At 34.4% G+C, this 22,824-nt stretch overlaps 2 protein-coding genes across 3 annotated transcripts; one reads left to right on the forward strand and one right to left on the reverse strand.

Moving 5' to 3' along the window:
• Nucleotides 1-1,370: 1,370 nt before the first annotated feature.
• LOC118753321 (mannose-6-phosphate isomerase-like) lies at nucleotides 1,371-3,011 on the forward strand. 2 transcript variants are annotated; one of them, XM_036488194.1, is made up of 3 exons: nucleotides 1,371-1,774; nucleotides 1,832-2,138; nucleotides 2,203-3,011. In XM_036488194.1, exons 1-3 carry the CDS (start codon nucleotides 1,514-1,516, stop codon nucleotides 2,796-2,798), a joined length of 1,164 nt encoding a protein of 387 aa, XP_036344087.1. In that variant the 5' UTR covers nucleotides 1,371-1,513; the 3' UTR covers nucleotides 2,799-3,011. The 2 variants fall into 2 exon arrangements, with proteins under 2 accessions (XP_036344087.1, XP_036344088.1); XM_036488195.1 differs by having other exon boundaries at nucleotides 1,371-1,674.
• Nucleotides 3,012-20,789: 17,778 nt separating this feature from the next.
• On the reverse strand, nucleotides 20,790-22,442 carry LOC118753320 (synaptosomal-associated protein 25-like). The gene is made up of 2 exons (XM_036488193.1): nucleotides 22,251-22,442; nucleotides 20,790-22,194 (listed from the first exon to the last, which is right to left on the reverse strand). Exon 2 carries the CDS (start codon nucleotides 22,136-22,138, stop codon nucleotides 21,509-21,511), a length of 630 nt encoding a protein of 209 aa, XP_036344086.1. The 5' UTR covers nucleotides 22,139-22,194; nucleotides 22,251-22,442; the 3' UTR covers nucleotides 20,790-21,508.
• Between the last annotated feature and the right edge of the window lie 382 nt (nucleotides 22,443-22,824).

Below are 22,824 nucleotides of genomic sequence, written 5' to 3' on the forward strand. Positions count from 1 at the left end.
TAATAGCATGGGCGCATATTCATAGTCATATTTAGTACTTCACTAAGTCGAAACTATTCTAATTCACAACTAAAGCTATTCATAGTCGCCTTAGTTTCGACTTTTCTGGCTAAGTACCAACTTAAAATTTAGTTTCGGCTGCAGCTGCAACTAAGTCGTAACTAGGAAGAAGTATTTTATCAAATTAAGGGAAAACAGTCGAAATATGTAAAAATTAATTTGGTAGAGGGTGATTTTGATAATATTGAATAATCTCTAATTAAAATTTACATAGATCGATCCATTTTAATCGGAAGATGAAATTAAATGCGTATTACAATTCGCTACATCACAACTTTATAATTGGAATAATTTTTAGATAAATTCTCAAATAATAAGTCAGTTACACGCTAGTTCTTTTAAAGTAAATTTGTGCATAACATCTAGATATCTACTATTTGTATGTTTCACAGCATGCTATCGATAAACATCGACTTCACATCACTTCGGTTGTTCTGGCTATTTCACACAATTTACAAGAAAATGATACCTTATTCTTTTGCATAATCATGCAATAAAAATAAAAATTACATAAACGGATGATCAAACTTGACATTATTTAATAAAACTGTAATTTTTCAAAAATATCGTAAAGAAAAATCGATACATTTTCACACTCGTTTTGCTATATCGTAAACTTAGTCGAAACTATCTAGTAGAAGTCTGAAATGCGACTATGAATAGAGGTAAATTTTAAGTTGGTACTTAAATTTAAGTTGCAACTTTGTTAGTTTCGACTTAAGTTAAGTTAACATTTCCTAACCAAAATCTCTGAAAAGGGGCAAAAGTCGCACATAATTTGGAAAAGGGTCAAAAAACCAAAATTTTCAAAATGTCGGGTCAATGCATATAGGCGCTAAAAAGGGTAAAATGGGTCCTTTAGCAGAAAACGGCAACACTGGTACAGTGTATATTGCACACAAAAGTCGATGCATAAAAAAAAAATATTTCAAAATACGATATATATCGCAAGATCCAACACATCGGTTTTATTCGATGCATCGAATAGACTAGGTTCACACAGAGAAACATTTGTTGCTCATTTTCGACAATTTCTCTTTTGGTGTTGCTCTTCGTGTTCACACAGAGAAATTCTTTTGTACAAAATTGTTGTTGTCAGCTGTGAACGGCCAACTAGAATTACGCAGACGAACGATAGCGCAAAGCGTGTTGCCCGAGCACGAGCAACTCGGTGCCCTCCACTTTCCTCGTCTCCCCCTCTCCCACAAGTAACGAGTTGCCGCGACAAAAGTTTCTCCGTCTGAACCTAGACATAGTAAACATCGATGTTTCCGATGCATCGATATTTTTTCTGCATCCCTATTCGCTACTGCTGTATCACCTTCAATTTGACCCAAGGAATGTAAACACATATACGCATAAGTGATTTAAGTGTCTGGCCATCATCAGCTCTACAATTAAAAAAAATATATATAAGCATAAGTAATTGTATGGAATTGAATAGTTAATAAACATGGAACTCATTGGGTTTGTGCATAAATATGAATGGGGAAAATTAGGAAACGATTCTGCCGTAGCCCAACTAGCAACTTTAAATGACCCACAATTTAAAGTGGATTTAAAATCAACTTATGCTGAACTATGGATGGGTTCTCATCCAAATGGACCATCCAGGTACAAATCGGATGGTTCTAAATTGGAAGAAGAGTTACCGTTTTTATTGAAAGTTTTAAGTATAAACAAAGCGCTGAGTATTCAAGTTCATCCTAATAAAGTTACTTTAAGTAATTTTACCGTAGACAGTTCTAAAAAATTGTTATCCTATTTACAGGAGGAAGCTAGACGTTTGCACACAAGTAAACCTGAAATTTACAAGGACCCCAACCATAAACCTGAAATGGCGATAGCCCTTACGCCTTTTGTGGGATTGTGTGGTTTTCGACCTCTTCCGCAAATAAGAGACATTCTACTCAGAATTCATCCACTCAACAAATTGACCGTAGATGATCCCAAGGACCTCGATCTTTTAGCTAAAGACGACGAACAAGGTTTACGACATTGTTATGAAAAACTTTTGAACCAGAGCGCAATCGAGATTGGTCTATGCATCGACTCGATTTCGAAAGAATATTCGAAAGGTGAGCTTATAGGAAATATTTCGGTTTTGTTTAACTTGAAAGTTATAATTGTCTTCCTCCACAGTTCTATGTGATTATAATATAATCGAATTATACAATAAACTCAAAGAGGATTTTCCAAATGACGTTGGGGTACTTTCTATTTTCTTTTTGAACGTTATTCGCCTGCAACCGGGTCAGGCGATGTTCCTTGGAGCAAACCAAATACACGCTTACCTATCGGGAGATGTTGTGGAGTGCATGGCTTGTTCCGATAACGTAATACGTGCTGGATTAACGCCTAAATATAAGGATATCAATCAACTTCTCAGTTGTTTAGAATATACAGGTTCTCCAGCTCAAAATAAAATTTTTGCCCCGGAACGCATTGATGATCAGCGACTACTATTCAAACCGCCTGTTGAAGATTTTGCTTTGACTCAACTGACCTTAGGACGAAACGATACAGAATATGTTTTAAAGGTTGAACAGTCTCCTGGTATATTACTTGTGATAAGCGGACAACGCACTTTAGAATCGATCGGCAACAATGCTTTAAAACTAAAACGTGGATCGATTGTTTACTTGCCTTGGAAAATTGGAACCGAAATGCGTTTTATATCCAGTGGAGAGGACAATACTAAATTTTTGACTTATATCAGCACCCCCAATTCACCTTAACCCTCAACCATTAACCTCTGGGACACTATTTGTCTTCGAAAAAAAGATAGAGGTATAATGAATTTCGAAAAAGAGTTCGTATATCAAAAAATTAGATTAAATAACTATTTTCCAGGCCCATATTCCAAAAATGTATATTCTTATTTTCCGTCATTGGAAATATCAAGTTTGAGTAAATAAACTTTAGTCAATACTAAAATATCGCTTATTGTCCGCTTTTGCCTATTTTTAATCCCATTCGTCCTTGGCTTAAAGTGAATGCGCGTTCCAAGTGCACAAGTGCGCTCGGGTATAAAAATAACTATTGAACTTAACGTTTTGTATAAAACTTAAAAAATAAAAATCATTACCACTGACGATATTCTAAATAACACTGTGCGACAATTTTATGACTATTCAAACCAGCCCGATCTTTGCTAATATTTTCCGAAAGTATACATATCCAGTAATAAAATACGCGACTTTCGGCAAGTATTGGGAAATCGATGTTAAAGATTCAGTCTCAATTTCTCAAAAGCTGTACAATCGTTTTTTACCAAAATTTAACGCTTGATTGTACATACTATTTAAAGTATAAAACCACATTCTCTTAAATTTTCAGTAACTCATATAGCTTTTACAACCACTTTTTTATAAAGCCATTTTGTCGTATGTTACATTTTCACGTTAAACGCTGGTCAGCTGTATGACACTACAAATTAGGGATGCTAATTTTTCGACTTTTTCCGATCCCGGTATTTTCGGGAAGGCGTTGTCACAATCCCGGAATCCCGGATTTAGATATTCATTACTTTTCAACAACTTGAATCGAAAAAATTTGTTTCTATATTCTTTGAGAAGCTCTCCTACCATGAAATAAATAATAAATAAATGGGTTTGAAACCTACTTTTTTATTTAAAGTGGCGTTTTTTATTTTTTTCTCTCTGACCGCAGGATTTATTTTGAAGGACTTTATAATTTCAAAGATATGATTAATTCCAAAAATTGTTAAAAAATTCAATGCACTGAAGAATAAAAATATGGGTAACAAATGCAATAGAAAATTCAACAATTTATATTGAGCTCGAGGCCCTTTTTTAAATGAAAATTTATTGTGGAAAAGCCACAATAATTTGAAAAAATGGTAGAAGTGATAGCTATTTCGGAAATCACCACATTTCCTCATCGGACCTCTTTCAGTAGGATTCGAACCGACGATTCCACTGACTCAATTTTCATTTAAAAAACGGCCTCGAGCTCAATATAAATTGTTGAATATAATTGTTATAAGGCCAAAAAATAACAAAAACAGAATTTAAAAAATTTAAATTTTTTTGGATTCACAAGGACGAATAGGTAATTTTTAAGCTGACAAAGTTAGAAGAACGAAATCCGAGGATGTTATCGAGTTTATATAAGCCCTTAACACATAATTTTTTCAAAAACAAATATTGCGAAATTTCTAGGATAAAATTTTGAAATGACATTTTCAATATTTACCTTCTGCACCAGAAACTTGAATCTGTTTAAATTCTACAGGATTTCCTTATTAATTTTATACCCATACTTCTCTAAGCACATTTCTGAATTTCTTAAATCATTTTTGAATTACTGACGTCAGAGTGAAAAACTAAAAACGCAATTTTACTATATTTGGCCCAGGGTTTCGCGGTATATTTTTATTTGTGTTTAAAGTTTACTATCACGCGGTCTTCTCTGTGTATAATGAGCTAGACATTTAAAAAAAATATTAATTATTAAATAAGAAAAGAAATATAGCCAATACTGCTCAAGAAAAGGAGTTTCTATTATTTCCATCAGTGCAAATTACAAATCCCGATGATCCCGGGATTGCTTGCCAAGAATCCCGGATTTTCGAGATCTTAAAATGTCCGGGATCCCGGGATTAACATTGCTACTACAAATCACACACACATAGTCTGTTCCAAGGTACATTGAACAGGTAGTATCAGTAGAGCAGCTGATTTGATTTATTTTCAAATTATTTGGTCTCGAAAATGTCAAATATTTTTAATTTTTTCTCACGAAAATTATAAGTTGTTAAAATCCATTGGCTTGTGAAACCTTTTTCCATACAAAACAAGCGATTGAATAGCAGCTTTTGGAACGTTCGCCCAACTCGGCAGCACGACCGCTGATTACTGGGCTTTACAAAGGATGGATCAATGCTTGGAGAAGCAAACAAATTTACTAGGAAAGAAAGTTGCATAAATTTTTATTTTTTCCAATTTCAATTTTTTATTTTTTATAATTTTTTGTATTTCACATGGCACGCTTTGATTTAGAAGAAAAAAATCAGAACAGTTGTTGACACTTTCGATACCAGAAGCAACAACAAAATACACGCAAATGTTGTTTTTGCTCTACTGATACTACCTGTTTAATGTGCCTTGGTCTGTTCCAATAGCAGTCCGGTTTACGGGATTTAGTCAGAACTTACAGGAAGTCGTTCCTATTGACATAAAACCTTCAAGTGGGAACGCATTTGAGAGAGTAACTGAGCAACTGTTCCTAGTCAGAAGTTACAGGATTTAGTCCGGAGTTTCTTTTACTGTAAGTTCATGGAAAGTGTCAAACGATCAGCTGATTTGCATGTGCAAGCAAAAACTAGCAGCGGTGAAAGCAAAGTACCTTATATTTGTAAAAAAATGGAAGTAAACAACGAAATGTTTTAATATGTATAGATTTTAATAATTTTTAGTGATATTTCAGCTAAATCAGTGTTGTACAAATGACTGACGTTTTTACAGGAAATAGTGCTTTTTACGTTCCTATGCATTTCTGCATCTGTTCTCCTTTTACTCTCATTTCACAGTTTGACAGTTCCACAGGTTTTAGTCCGAAGTTCAAAGGAACAGACTAAATGCGAGTAAGCAAAAGGCTGAAATTGTTGGTTATTTTTTGCTCGTTCGCAAAAAATTTGTAATACACTTGAGATGTAAATGAATGAATAAAAATCAACAAAATATTAAACAATTTGTCAATAAGAGTTGCCGTCATCCGACTCTCCATTGTATAGGATTGGTGTGATTTTGTCGTATGTACCATACAATTAGTCACATAACAGGCTAACCTAATATTCGCGGCTTGCGTTTTGGTACGCACGCCGTCGAATTTGTTTTTTTGCGTCACCCGAAATTGGCTTGCGTGCGTTTGCATTTGATTTCATTGAGCGAAACGTCAAATCAAAATGTCACGCAGAACAAAAATTGCAAATTGAGTTAGCTTCATACGCACGCCGTTCAATTTCGGTTGGTCCCATACAAGTTGTATGTGCATGAGAAATTTTTGACAGTAAATTGGCGGCGTGCGTGAATATTAGGTTAGCCTGTAAGACAATATTTTAACAAGTAATCAATTTCATCGAACTGTATGAAAATTTTGTCGTATGTGAAATTTTTCGTCATATACAAGGAAATGTTGACAGAGTCGCTTGTGAACTTGCAAATACGAGAAAATTTTACTCAATATCTCCGAAGCTAAAGGAGATATCCAAAACCTGATAACACCAATCGAAAGATCTTATTTAAACAAATAAAACTGCATCTTTAACTGAAAATCGTCAAAATGACGCTTAGTCAGCTTTCAGACACACCAAGTCTTGCTTTCAAGTCTGCTCGTTCCGAGGCGAAGAAGGTGAAAAGAGAGGGGAAGAGTACAGATACTCCGTACCGTCAATTCGTTTCAAGTTTTCTTGTCTCTTTGGATCTTTTCGTTGCTTCCCATTTAAAGAACCATGAACTTGAATTCAATAAAAGTAGACGCGTCTGGAAGCAAATAGAAAACACAAAACAGTACGCGAAAAAAATTGCTTTCAAGACTTGACGTGTCTGAAAGGGGACTTACGACAATCTTTTACCCGGGCGACGAAATGTTACCCCGTATTTTTATTTTATGTCCTACTAAAGTTTTCATGTCCCGGCCTAAGTAGTTTTCAACAAAGTGGAAAATATGGTTAAAAGAGATGCCTGAGCGAAGTTAAAGGTTAAGATACATAGTAAAATTTCATGGGAAATATTTTCGTATAACATTTTAACCCATTAGCCCCCGCCTTAAAAAGTCGTTTTGACCATTCCCAATAAACACCAAAAAAATAATTCTCCAACCTTGGAGAAATTCATAGTTCTCAAGTTGATATCTAACATCATTCTCCAACTCATCTCTAACCCACGCGCAGATACGTAAAAAGTGATAGAGATACGAATTTTTAATTATCAAGTGAAAAACTAATGGCCTTATTCATAAAAAATAAAGTAGGTTTAAAGAGCTTTATAAAATGACGTTTTCATACATTTCTCAGTTTATAAACCTTTCTTAAAGCTACTTTATTTTTTATGAATAAGGCCGTAAAGCAATATAAAGGGGAAAACTACCAACGAAAAGTAAGTAATCTTCAAAGTATCCTCAAATATTCTTGAAAGAAAATAAAACGCGAAGTGAATCAAGTGGCATAATTACTGTCGGACTGTATACTGTGAAGTGAATTATTAGTTGCGTTCGCGTAGCTGTTAATTTTTCATGTTTAACCAAAACTTTCCGGTTTTTGCGTTCGCGTACGCAAAAAACTTGCAAAGTAGGGGAAATTGATAGAGCAAAGTGACATTTAATTTTGAGGGAAGCTGCTGGTTTCTGCTGGAAAAATTTTTGCCAACAGGAAAACAGCTGATCAAAAAGAGCTAGTTTGAATTTACGCAATTTACGCAACTTACAAAATTGAATTTGATGGTTTGGAAGTTAAAAATGACAAAATGCGACTAATTAAACTTGTAAGAAGTAAGTAGTTATTTGTTTAATCAATAAACTGTGTCAGCATACCACTTTGTAATAAGTTTTCGTACGTTTTAAATTTTACACTTTTGAATGTAAACAAAAATTATATCAGCTGTTTGTCTAACTTGCAAGTTTCTGCACATTTTCTGTTTACGTACTGTTTTGGATACTTTTCTCTTGTGAGAGAACTGGTGACATTTCGCCGGAATTTTGCTGTTGGTTGGTTTTTACTGGAGATTTTAAACGAACGCACCTATTGTAATACGATATTAATTAACTACATAATACAAAATGAGTAAAAAATTGAAAAATTAATATTTAAATTCATCTATATATGTCGTTTCAATCAAAAAGCTATAAGGTGTTTTACTATTTCAATTTCAGTATTTGAATGATATGTTTGAGACCAAATGGAGAATTACATTGGAGTTCAAGTTGAGAACTAGCATTTTCTCAACTTGAGAAACAGTCCTTTTTTCATACAAAGAAAAATGACCTTTTTGTTGAGAGCGCTATGATCCTCCACTTGAGGTACTGTTGAGAAACAACATTGGAGATTTGAGAAACACCTTAGTTCTCAACTTAACCTCAAGTTCAGCTCAAACCTAAATGTTTATTGGTTTACCTCAAGAAACCCCACAAAAAGCAAATTCGTAAGAGGATTGATATATTCCAGAAAATTATTCTTCAGAAAATTTTACTAGGGGTCTTCTCCCCCAAAAACTTCATACCACTAACGTAAAAGTCTATAAAAAATTATAATAAAACAAGTAAATAAGTCTAAGTTCAGGTGGAGCCGAACATTAAATACCCGGCGAAAGTATTAAATATAGTTTTTCACCTTTCTGAAAACTACCGTTATACCTAATAAGATGTGGGCGGTATCACTTCTTTTCAAGGAATTGTTGTTAGATCAATTTTGATTAGGTTAGCGTCCTTAAATTTCGAAATATCGAAGTTTCAAGAATTTCTGAAATTTACCGTTATATGAAAAGTGGGAGTAAGTTTAGTCCGATTTCAATAATCTTTAACGTTTTGCTTTTGTGTGGTAAGCGAAATAATCGTACCAAGTTTAGTATCATCATTTTCCAAAATTGTATCATAAACGTGTTCTTTGTTAAAGTGTTATTTCAAATATCAATTTTGTATAAATTAGCTTCTGCATTTACTGATTTAACGAAAATTTCGTATTTCTCTAAATTACCGTTATATGGGATGTGGGCGTCGTTATTGTCTGATTTTAAAAATTTTCAGCCGTTTGGTATGTTTACGGTGACCATCCGTCCTTTATTTGAAAGGACAGTCCTTTATTTTAACCCCCTGTCCTTTATAATTTTTTACAAAATAAAGGACGCCTTTTGTCCTTTATTTCTTAAGCTGTCCTTTAAATCAGCTCTGCATTTTTCAGAGGTAAATTTTTAAACACAGAATATGAAAAACAAAAATTTCCCGTATAAAATATAATGAAAACCTTCACCAGTTCGTTTCGCACCCCACTTAAGGGTTTATATTTAATAGGCAATCTTTGCACAATCTATAAAGCACAGGGAAAGTTGTGCCCAGGATCGTATTGCACGCTGAGTTTCCAGTTCCATTGAAAGAGAACAGTGGTTGAAAACTTGCATTTAGTGTTCGTAATTCACTCGATCCTTCATTTTTATACCCGAGCGCACTTGTGCACAAGGGTATATTAACTTTGTTCACATAACGGTTGTTTGTAACAGCCAAAACGAATCGAGGTAGATAAAGACAAATATATACATAAATGCTCAGAATGAATAGCGAAGTCGATTAAGCCATGTCTGTCTGTCCGTCCGTCTGTGCGTCTGTCCGTCCGTCCGTGTACACGATAACTCGAGCAAAAATTGAGATATCTCAACGAAATTTGGTATGTAGGTTTCCATTTATCCAAGGTAGGTTGGTATTGAAAATGGGCGAAATCGGACTGTAACCACGCCCACTTTCCATATAACGGTAATTTTCAGATATACGAAAACTGCGATATTTTAGTAACTACTGAAGATTATGCACTCAAAATTGATATTTACAATAAATTTTAGACGAAAAATAAGAATATTATACATTTTTGGAAAATGGGCGTAGCCACGCCCACTTACTGTTACATGTGTATATATTGGTAACCGCTGTACCAATTTCTTCCAAACTTGGCACAGTTGTTGGCCTTGGCACAGGATACCAAATGGCCGAAACTTTTTAAAATCGGACAATAATCACGCCCACATCCCATATAACGGTAATTTAGAGAAATACAAAATCTTCGATAAATCAGTAAATATTAAAGCTAAGTTATTCAAAATTGATGCTTGCAACAATTCTTTACCAAGAAATACGTTTATGATAAAATTTTGCAAAATGGGCGTGGCACACCCACTTATGAACACATATATGTATCTCGGTAACCGTTCTACCAATTTGTACCAAACTCAGTGTTTTTATTGTGCTTGCCACAGAAAAGCAAAACGTTGAAGATTATTGAAATCAGACTAAAATTACGGCCGCTTTTCATATAACGGTAAATTTCAGAAATGCTTCAAACTTCAATATTTCAAAATTGAAGGACGCTAATTTGCTCAAAATTTATACACCCCGGCTTACCATGTAGCGGTAGCTTTCGGAAAGGTGAAAATCGTATATTTAATACTTGCGCCGGGTATTTAATGTTCCGATCCGCCCGAACTTAAACTTTCTTACTAGTTTTCACATAATTTTATCTTTTTTTTATGAAAGCTTATAATATTTGCAAGAGATTAGTTGAGTCTGAATTGTGAATTTGTATTTGATTATATTAAATTTTGTAGTGCAAAATGCAGAAAAAGCGGCAATTTTGAAGAAAATGTATTCTCCTGTTCCAGTTAATAAATGTTATATAACAAAGACTAGTTGAAAACATTTGTATGGTTCCCCAAAACGAAATAATTACAAAAAAAAATTGAAATGTTATAAAATAATTTTCACCAAAATAATTTTTTTTTGGTTTTTTAGTAAAAACTGGTTGAAAAATTAAGACTACGGTGGATTATGAACATTAAATTCCAATTTTGAACCACTGTGTGCTGGTTTCGGCGTGCAGCCAAGGATGGCGAAGTCCTTGAAATGGATTTGGCTTCATTTTTCAGAATCGGTTAACTAACTGGTAAATATTTGATTTAAATTACGATATGGGTAAGGTACTTTTATCATACAAGTTGTATGTACGTATTCCCAAATCATTTTGAAAAAATGTCCTTTATTTTACGTTGGTTAATATGGTCACCGTAGGTATGTTGTACCAAGGCTAACAATTGTGTCAAGTTTGGGAGAAATTGGTGCAGCGGTTACCAAGATATACACATATATTCATTAGTGAGCGTGGCTACGTCCATTTTTCAAAAATGTATAATATTCTTATTTTACGTCCAAAACTCATTGTAAATATCAATTTTCAGTGAATAAGCTTCAGTAGTTGTTTTTTTTCAGTAGTTACTAAAATATCGCAGTTTTCGTATTTCTGAAAACTACCGTTATATGGGAAGTGGGCGTGGTTACTTTCCGATTTCGCCCATTTTCAATACGAACCTACCTTGGGTAAAAGGCAATATACATACCAAATTTCGTTGAGATGAATCATCATCAGGCATGGGCAGAGAACGAGCACACGCTCAAAGAGCGTAAACATAGCGTGTACGTAGACAAGCAAGAGCGTAACGATGAAAACGGGGCAGCATGCAAAATGAATTAGGCACTAACACATCCTCACTTCTAGCGAACGCTTGTTTGTGGTAGTGCCCACCTCTGATCATCATGCAAACGTGATGGTTATTTTAATTTACATAACCTTCACAGTTGGCAGATAGACAATCCTCACGAAATGAGAGATCGTTCGCAGTACCGGTACAAAATAAATTTATGGTGCGGTATTTTTAACTGTCAGATACTGGGACCTGTATAACTGCCACCAACGCTGAACTCTCACAGTTATTTAGAGTTCCTTCAGGAACGGCTTCCAGCTCTTTTAGAACCTGCGGCGAAGACTATGGCTGCAAAATGACGGGTGCACTGCTCACTACGGGCGTGAAGTAAGAGCTCATTTAGACGAAAGTTATCCTCGCCGATGGATTGGACGATACGGGCCAATCACGTGGCCCGCTCGATCGCCAGACCTGAATCCATTAGACTTTTTCTTTTGGGGCTGTCTTAAGGACAAAATTTATTAAAAAAGAATTCAAAACGAAGAGCATTTGCGGGAACAAATAAATGGAGCTGCCGCTGAGATAGCCCAATTGAGTTTAAGATCTCTAAAAGCGTCTTTTCTTAAATGAGCCATTTTTTATGTAATGTAAAGTTATGGCTCAGTACATTTTTTTTTTTCACCAGAGATAGTAGAAGTTGGAGAAGAACATATCAAAAAGTTAAAAATCCCAAAATAGTCATAATTTTATGAGGGTTCCTTGATATATTTTAACTACAATGCATTTGAGTATGGAGAAGCAACTATCTGGAAGTATTTTACATAAAAAATTTAATAAGTATAGCTTGGTTTCTTACAAGCCATAAACATATATCTACACTGCTTACTCCAACTGAGCACAGCATATGCACAAAATACACCACACAAATATTTGCGCAAATACGAATTAGTACAAATAGGAATCGAATAGAATCATGAACCAAAAATACAAGATCACCTAATCAAAGAAGCAAGAAAAAAGTATATTTCTGAGCGTTTTTAACATCTGCCTAAGAATGAATACAAACAAAGAAAACGAAAAAGGCGCGGTGATTGAGTGCGATTAAATTGGTATTAATTAAAAAATATACAAAGGGAAACTTGATGACAATTAGCAAAAAAAGTTCATAAAATATGGTTTTCATGATTGAGTGTTTTACAATCGCATATCATTACCACTGGTCGATTTTTCAATGCCAACGTTCTGGCCACAAACGTGCACCCACTTTTAACGATAATGTACGCCTTTTAGCAAACCAAACATACGCACAAACTTGTTCCAATCACACAGCACTTCATTTTACAACGCTTTTATCAACTTGCAATGTTGTGGCTCCAGAAACTTTCAATGTTGTGGATCCAGAAACTTTCAATGTTGTGTGTCCGACACCATAAAACCTTTGCTTTGCAAAGTTCCTATAAAAAAGTCTAGTGCATAGGGCGACATCTGTAGTGAATAGGGCGAGGTAGATGACATCTAGATGTCGCCCTATGTACTACGTTCGCTACAGCGGAAATAGACGACACGCCATTTCTTTAAATAAAATTAATTGGTGCTCGTTTGTATGTACATACATATGTAAATGCATGTGTGTGCACCTTTCTATTAATATCGTTGAATTATTTTAATATCTATCGCAAAATTTTATACAGACAAGACAAAAAAGTAGAAAATAAATAATATAAAAAAAAAACTTTTTAATATACAACGCTTTTATAAATGGACTAAAAAGTAGAAAATAATATTTCTCAGTCCCATAGAATTTGTTTTGATAACTTTTGATTTTGAAATTTTAGCAAAAGTCGTTATAACCAATTTATGAGATTGAAAATGAAAAGCGTAACCCAGCCAGTTTAAGCCAGCGTAAGCGTTCCCAGATTTATATCTGGCCAAGGACTGTCACTCCAGCAACACTCCCCAAAAACGCTTTGGAGAATTTGTATGCCGCTACAACAACAACAAGCGTTTAAACTAAGTTTAAACCACAGCCGTGCACTGAAAAACTGGCCCCTAAAGCTCCGCCAGATAGAAATTATTTCCTGCGTCACAGGAATCCTTTTTACTGGCATCCAAGTTAACTCTGTGATTTTGAATAGAACACGCTGCATTGGCCACGCATGCGTTGCTGCAACTGATAAAATTCTCCCAGCTTTTTGACGCACGCATACGCGACAAAACAACAACAACAACAAAAAATGTATGGAACGAATTCAAACAAGCTGATTTTCGCCCAATCAAATTGAGCCGTTTTGTTTGCGGCAACGTTTTCTAGGCTTCTTCTGTGCGTTTTGTGTCAGAAGCAGGGTGTCCAGATTGTTTAAATAAAAAGCGCAGTTTCTGAAAAAAAAATCGCCAAAAATCGCCATTTTTTTAAATGAAATTCATAAGATCGATTTAACAAATGTTTTATTTTAAAAATGAGATCTTATAATATAGTTTTTAAAACCAAAAACGAATATAATACCTTCAGAGGGTAATAATAAAGGTAAAAGTGCACTTTAGCGAAGGTACGTCAAAATGGACGGAAAAAGTTCGAGAGTGGTATCAATCGACGCGTCTTAACGCCAATAATAACATCCGAGACCGGAAATTAATTAAAGAGTTATTTGCAAAAAAAACTTGCACTTTCCGCACTATGTTTTGATGAATTTCACGCAAATGAATGGAATAAATGAACTTAATTTAACACGTATTTATTAGTTGTTATACATTTGTGATGTTTTAAGTGTACACTTTCGCGAAATTCTGTATTTAATAGGAATATTCTGATGGTGAAAATCCGCACAACAATCTTGCGTAGTTAATATAAATAACATGGAGGGAAATTAGTGTTGCCACCCTATTAAAAATAAAATGGAACTAAATTGCCGCTGCCACTGTATTAAAAAAGTTTTTGTCCGTCCAACTTCTTTTTGCGTAGGCGGCCTTCGGCCGCGCTTAGGGTTTATAACCCTCACAACGTAAAATTCTCCTTTCTGCATGCGAAGAAAAGGAACAGAAATCCCATTTTCACAAAAGTATATTTCTTTTGCATTATTTGGGTGTTTTTAAAGTTAATTAAGTTCATTTATTCCATTCATTTGCGTGAAATTCATCAAAACATAGTGCGGAAAGTGCAAGTGTTTTTTGCAAATAACTCATTAATTAATTAAAAATGTTAATTTCCGGTCTCGGATTGTTATTATTGGCGTTAAGACGCGTCGATTAATACCACGCTCGAACTTTTTCCGTCCATTTTGACCTACCTTCGCCAAAGTGCACTACTACCATAATAAATAACACAGATCACTTATATAATAGTGATGTACAAACAATTTTCCTTAAAAATACGCATACTTTTTAAAAATATTTGTTTCAACACATTTTGCAATAGGACTGCGCAAATATTTAATTTATTATAACTCATATTAATTGATTAATCGCACAATCCGCTTTTAAGAGCTCGGCGCTAAAAATTAAATAAAAACCTATAATAAGGCGGGATCAGCTATTTCCACAATTTTTTGAAAATCCCCTTTAGGGTCTGAATTATTTACATTTCTGTTGTTGTCATATATTGAGGTATTCAACCTTGATAACATACTGTTTGATATTGGAAACGTTTTGCAGCAGACTCTATTAGCCTTCATAAAACACTTTATTCGAACTATAGAATTAAGTCTTTCCAACCTCATCCTATTTCGAATATTAGTTTTTGTTGAATTCATTACGGAAAAAACGAGCTCAACAAAGCATGTGAGTGCGGCAAGGATAATAATATGAATTTACTTATATTTCCAAACATTTTACTGCCTGTTGCGGTTTTCACTCCGTATGCAATTATCCAAAATTATTCAGAGTCGGATGGAATGGTTCTGAGAAAAGTTATTCCATGGGAAAGTTAAAAGATTTAAATATTCAGTTTCCGCTGCTTTTCTTTCCTTCAAAGTCAAATAGTGAATTGGCAGGTCCCTGAAACTCGCCCTCTTGTGATTCACATACTTCTTAGGGCTTTTTAAATTATTCGAATAATTCGATTATTCGAACGTTCGATCGGCAATTATTTGTACGATTGCTAATCGAATGTTACTATTCGAATAATTGATTCCCTTCGATTATTCGAATAGTCGCAAAGCTACGATTATTCGAATATTTTCTCAAAACAAACTTATGTGAGGCATTCCAAAGTGAGTGGTGGGACATTTAAACTCGTTTTTGCTCAAACTTTTAGTAATGTCTCTTTAACCATTGAATTGGCGAGTTTCAAACAGTTAACACTTGAAGTCAGATATCCGTTTAATACAAAACTGATAAAGTATAAAAAAAACTTAATCATATAATGTACATATAAATTTGTTCCTAGAGAGACGGGTAGGACAACGATGACGCCCACTTCGACTAATTTGCAAAACCGCCCATCGACTAATTGCAAGACCGTCTATCTTACGGCACTTAAATTTTACAGAAGAGCGAAAAAACGTAGTTTATTTGAAGGCATTGCCTTGACAGGCGCTACTTTCTCTAGCTATTATTTTACAAATGTGTTGTTTTAATAACGATTTTATGATTTGTATGCATAAATCTCGATGCCTGGAGTTCGGTGTTACCAAATCTCATTTTTGCCACAACATACATTTTAGATTGTGACGGGTGGGACGAGTCACTATTGAGGACACATAGTTCGTGAATAAAATTACCGCTAATGGTTTGATGTGAATATTAAATAATTTTTTATAAGGGGACCTGGTTTGATCTATACGTTAAAAAATACATATTTGGCTGTGACTCCTCAGCATACATAAATTTTTGTAATAACCGTTTTAAAGTCCATTAATTGTACTTTCCTTTTTTTTTGATAATTATTTTTTGAATTGTCATTTTGATACACCAGGAATGCCTTGACAACATAGAAATCTATTTCTAACGAATTATTCTCTCTGCTTTTTCACAGGCTGAAACACAAGTTGCGTTCGATAACAAAATTAGCCAACACCAGCCAACAATCAAAATCAAGAGAGTAAGCGAAAATTCTCTCCCAAAGAGATGAAAAGGCAAAAAAGTAAACGAACAGGAAATTAGCCATTACTTGCAAAAACCGGAAGAAGAAGACACACCAGCTGACTTTGTTTATGTTTTATTTGTAAACAAACTGAAATTCATGTTGCCTCCATAGAAGAAAAAAGGAAAGTGAACGTTCAATGTTCGCCAGGAACATTTCTAGAAGTAAGAACTAGTTGGCTCTATCATAAAGTCACATAGCAGGCAGCCAAAAAGCATATAAATCCCAAAACTCGAAAAATGCAATTTTGTTTGTTTACAAAAATTGCAACCATATGTTTTGTGATCATATGTTTTCGTGTTGGATAATTTTTGCTGACTAAAATTTTGCCAGTACAAAATGGACGCTTCTCTTGCATCAAAATGAATGCTTGCCCTCTCAATTTTTGTGTGTTGGATAATTTTTTGTCGTTATCGAACGCCATCCAGTAAAAATTTGGAAAAACTATTACAAATTTTTGACTTGTCGAACGCACCTACAATCTATGTATTTTATTTTTGTATCGTCTTCACTGGAATGGCCCATATTCATACATTTCAATTTATTTAAATGTGTACATACATACCAGGGTTGTTGCGAATATTTTTCCGAAATAAAAGTCCTTTCCGCTTAATAAACAAACCGCCTGTCCAAATTAAACAAATTTGGTATCATATGAAAGAAGACTGAAATAACTTTTAAACAGAAATAGCGAACGATCTCTATTTATATTTTTTTTTATAATTTAATACTAAAGAAAGGCACCTGACACAAGATTTGTTTTATGGCAATTAGTTAAAATTTTTTGTTGAAATATTTTTCAATGTGGCTTTCTTCGTTTAGACATTTCAGTTTTAAAGCTATTTAAATCCTCTTTCATTTAATACCAAACTTGTTTGATTTGGATAAGCGGTTTGTTTATTATCCGGAAAGAACTTTTATTTGGGAATAATATTCGCAACAACCCTGATACATACATAGTATGTATACATAGCTACATATATTTCAACATTCGAATAATCGCGCACCAGTTATTCGAATAATTGAAAACGATCAATCATTCGAATAATAGATGGCGTGCGATTATTCGAATACAGCTAATCGAATTTTACTATTCGAATAGCATCATATTCGAATAATTCGAATATTCGATTAATCGAATATCAGGAGCTCTAATACTTTTATGGTAACAAAATCAAAGCTTTTTTAAAAATATTTAATTGACTAGGTAATCGTTTCAAAAGTTCTTCGACATTTTTAACAGTTTTTTAATATGCTTCTTAAGTCAAATTTATCACGCAGTTCATTAGCCTCTTCTGTAAAATTATCGTGGAAAACTAAGTTTTGTATATTTTTATAACTGCAAAAAATTTTTTTTGATGGGAAAAAATCGCCCAAAATCGCCAATGGCGATTTCCTAAATTTATATGCGCAAATATCTAAAAAAAATCGCTAAATTGGCGCGAAATCGCCAAATCTGGACACTCTGGTCAGAAGCATCCGTGTGACGCAGAAAAGAATTTCTATCTGGTGGGGCCTTTAGCAGCAGATGTATGACTGAACCTATACTAATCTTAATTAATCAATAACCGGTTTTTGGACCCATTAGACAATGTGTTTTCACTAATTTTACGACAAATGCCATTGAATTTGACCTTATGAAAACGTGCCTGTATCTACGCAGCATTTCTCTTTGACCGGCCGTCTTTACATGTTTCAAAACCTCGCTTGCGTTCTACTTTTTTCTCTCGGAAGCGAGATACGAGTTTTGTTGACTGGGCACTTAACAGCAAACTTCTTCATTTGTAAAATGTCCCCAAAAGAGAAAGCTCGAACTTTTCAGGCCAAATTTGTATTTTCCACCAAAATAAACGATGTTTCCACTCTGAAGAATTCTGCCAAATGAGGAAATACCTGTCAAACAAAAATGATAGTTGAAAGCATGGGAGATCTCGCAAACCGCTCGGTATTCGAGAAAAAGTATGCTTCGTACTTTTTGCGGTCTACATGTGCAGGATCTCGCATGCGTCGTCACGCAAGCGATATTTTCCAGCACGTGAAGACGGCTGGTCAGTGTAATTCTATTAGTTGAAATTTAAAAAAATAATTCATTATCTCCATCGTAGTGACAAAAACCACCTTTTATTCGTTTTAACTTTTGTCTATTTATGGATTTAAATAATACAATATGTACTTATAACCTTAGCGATATTTTTGTGGAATTTTATTAAAACAACTTATGTCAAGATAGGCCATTTAACCTTTAAATCAATATTTCATTAGGTTCCAATATGGTGCAGTTTAAATTGTCCTTTAAATCGAAGCTTATTAAAAATACAAAATTTGTAGTCTTTATTATTTTTTAATTCAAAGTCAAACCTTTTGAAGTCCTTTAAGTTGTTCAAGTAAAATGCAACAGATTAATTTGTAATAGTTTAACAAGAACAATGGGTGGGTCCAGAAATGCATCAAGCCAAAGCATTAGTAACTTATTTCTAAAGCTATAATTAATGGAAATGCCTTATTTACGCAACTAACACCATTTTCCCACGGCATCCTGAATTTCTTTGTTCGCTCCCCCAATTACGATCGCGAATTACCCCATTCCCACATTCTTAATTCGATTTGACAGTTCTCTGTATGTTTTGGTTTTGTTTTCTTCGTTGCAAAATTGAATTATTTCCGTATTAAATTAGGGATATACATATTTATAAACTTTACTTTTCGTTCTCAGAAAAATGCAAGTTTTGATTTAAGGGCTAGTTTCGATAAATTCCCGATAAAAATTAGAGACGGCACCGATTTGTTCATAATTCGCATGGTAATTGGATCTGAACTACCAACAAATAAGGTAATTCGCTCTCAAAATTTTGTATGGCGAATTACGTAATTCGAAGGGTAATTGGAGTGCGAATTACTAATGAGATAGCGAACTACGTAATTGGGGTGGCGTGGGAAAGCCGTATAAGTTCCAATTCGGCATTTGTCCATGGTTGCGCATATTGGACATTTCCATCAATTATAGTTTAGAAATAAGAGACTGATGTATTTCTGAACGCATCCAAATTGTCTTAAAGACTTTTTTACGAATTAAAAAAAAACATCTAATGAATAGACATATGTATGTACGTATACATACATATCGTCGCTTGGGGTGCAATCTCGCGTATACGCAAAATCAAGGTGAATTTATACAGGCGATGTTGATGGCGAATTTAGATTTTCGCGCGGTACTTCCTAATGTCAAAATGATGTGTTTGTTGTAAACAAGGCAAATTCATATTACAATAAACATATCATTTTGACATTAAGTACGGCGGCGAAAATCTAAATTCGGGAGTAACACCACCAAGGCGAATTTATACAAGGTGGTGTTGATGGCGAATTAAATTTTCGCCGTGGTTCTACTAAATGTCAAAATGATGTATTTGTTGTAAACAAGGCGAATTCATTTTACAACAAACACATCATTTTGACATTAAGACGTACCTCGGCGAAAATCTAAATTCGCCATCAACACCCCCTTGTATAAATTCGCCTTACGCAAAAAGGCAATACCGATGATGGCTGAGAAAAAGAATTTATACAAGGTGGTGTTACTGCCGAGCTTAGTTTTTGTTGTAATATGAATTCGCCTTGTTTACAACAAACACATCATTTTGACATTAGGAAGTACCGCGGCGAAAATCTAAATTCGCCAGTAACACCACTTTGTATACATTCGCATTGGACGCTTATTGCACGCCAAGCGACGATATGTATGTATACAGCAGCGTTCATGAAAATAACAGTTTTGACTATTTAATTTCCTTTATCAATTTTGGTTATTTTGTACAAAAATATACTTAATTCTAAGACAAAAACCATACAAATGAAAGATACTTTTATTAAACTTTCATTAAGACAGCATCTTAAGCTACTATTAACGATTAAAAATAAAAATATCATATGCGAACTCGTTGAATTATTATTCGAAGAAACCGACCTCAATCGAGAGAAGTTGTTTTGACAAATGTTAACAGAATTTTTTAGTATATGCGTAAATTTCAGGTGGCTTAAGATTCCGGTTGATTTTTGAAAAATTTTTCTTTGAGGGTGTTGTGCTTTTTCTTCAGTAAAAAAGGATATTTTATATGTACGGTTAGCATTCGTACCGATTTCATCGGGACTGTACCGATTTAAAGAAGTAAACCTCTGAATCATTTTTGAAAGTCGGGACGTATTAATGTCCCGATTTTCCACTTTTGTACCGATAAACCAAGATTTTCTGTGTTTCCTTTATGGATTTAATAGAAGTCATCCGGTGCTGTTATATAAATATATTTTTTTCGGATAAACGTGGCGGCAAAGATCATACAATGGAAATTAAATTATCAAAACTTATCGATACGTCGCGCTGCTATTTTCGTGAACACTGCTGTATATGGGGACAACTTGTTATCTAGGATACAATAATATAATAAATACATGAAGACTAAGTTCAAGTTGTTTTTAATATGAATTAAATGTAGGTACATAAGTACATATATAAAGTAATAAGCAGGCTTTCGAGTACGGAAACAAGTATTTAAATCACCTGTGTTGAGTCGTTTTTCGTCACTCGCAAATCTAGCAGTAAGTTTGTGTATGAATGCATATTGGTGTGCACGAATTGCCCTAAAAAAGTGCTCCACTACAACGTGTATAATTTCAACAATTTTCATTGAGTAAAGTTATAGAAATAATAATTTTATAAAAGATAAAATCGCGTTATTTGAACGCCATCAAAAACGATTACTAAATATAAAAAGTTTAAATTATAGGTGCTTGTGCTAAATATACATATGCACATAGTTGAGACATTGAATTTATTTTTCCGCAATCTTGTCTGATTCATCGTTTTGTATAAGTGTATAATGTAAGTAGTTACTTAGATGGTGGGTAGTTAGTTCAGCACTTGTATATTAGTCATTTGTATTTTCAGCGATTTAGTGTATATATCGTATATGTATATAGTTACTGGTAACATGTAAATTGTAAAAATGCACCGCAATGGTAGGTCTTTTCGGTACTGGGCAATTTGTTGCGTGCATCTGGAACTGAGCAGATTTATCAATATCCGTGTTTGTGTTGTTTATGTTTAGTATTTGTGCCTTTCAATTTGCGCTTTATACATATACTTAGCTCTAGTCTATTAGATAATCTTTTGAAATTTTTAACTTTTGAGCAAATTGTTAGCACGTTTGTTTACTCCATCCATTCGTACGTTGTTTGCATCACCCTTAGCGTTGATACGATCAACTTGCTTGTTTTGGTTTTCCAATTCCGATCCCATATCTAGAGCCATATTACGCAAATTTCCTAACATAGAGTTTACCTGCCCTAAGTTTTCATCCATTTCATCTTCTCGAGCATCGTTAGTAATACGTGGTATATATCCACTTTGGGGTGGTGCCCCTCCCATTCGATCACGTTCGTCTACGACTCTTTGCGGTTGGCTATTAACGATTTTGCCATCGTCGTTTGCTTTCCAAGCACTGTCGCTATCGTCTTTGATCGCAACTTTTTTCCATGGTACAACACATAGCCCACAGCATTTTTCCATTCCGCTTAAATTTTTTTCAGCTTCCCTCATGTCTGCGTTAATGCGATCCATTCCTTCTTCAATGCGATCCAATTGTTCCCCTTGGTCATCCAAAGCCACTAAGGTCCGGATTCCAGCTTCTTTGCTTTCTTCCATCAGATTAAGCATTCGACGGGTGCTCTCAAGTGACTCATCTGCCACTTGAGCAGATTTGAGTTGTAATTCTTGCAATTCCGTGCGAGGTACTTCAGGAGCAGTCATCTTGATACGATATGATGATCTCAACCAACTTTTTATATATGTTATTATTTATTTCACTGAAAATATTTCACCTGAGCTAATCGTTGGGTACTTGTTAATTAGGTGCTCTCACCTTTCAACTTAACTTGTCTGAGGGCTAATTCAAGCCACCTCAGATGCTTTATTTTTAGATTAAATTTCCAGTATGATTAAATATTTATGAAAATCTCCTTCCTTAACCTCTGCCCTTGAAACACAGTGCGATTATCTTGGCAAACCTCGCAAATTTGTTAGTGACGAAAAACCACCACCTCTTCGTAAGCAATCTACAAATTTCTTTTCATCAATTTTCTTTGTATATCACTCAGGGTTGCACGGATTGGATTGTCAAGCTTGACAAACAAACAGTGTTGCCACGAATTTTTTCATACCAAGCACCCAAGAATGATAGAATACAAGATTGCGCCGTCCTGGCCGTTGACAATAGAGACAAAAGTAGAACGAGTTGAAACTGTCAAAACAGTTCACTTTACAGCGAAAAAAGTGTTTTAATTTTGATCAATGCGAAAATATTGCATTTTTCATCTAATCTATTGGAGAATAGTGAACGTTTTAGTGCACTTCATGCTTTGCAATTAAGGCTGCTGCAGCAAATGTTTTAGTGTACTCCATTGCTTTGCAACTAAGGCTGGTGCAGCAAACTGCGC

The sequence above is a fragment of the Rhagoletis pomonella genome, unplaced genomic scaffold (assembly GCF_013731165.1).
Source record: "Rhagoletis pomonella isolate Grant_MI unplaced genomic scaffold, Rhpom_1.0 Rhpom_scaffold_02350, whole genome shotgun sequence".
NCBI lineage: Eukaryota > Metazoa > Arthropoda > Insecta > Diptera > Tephritidae > Rhagoletis > Rhagoletis pomonella.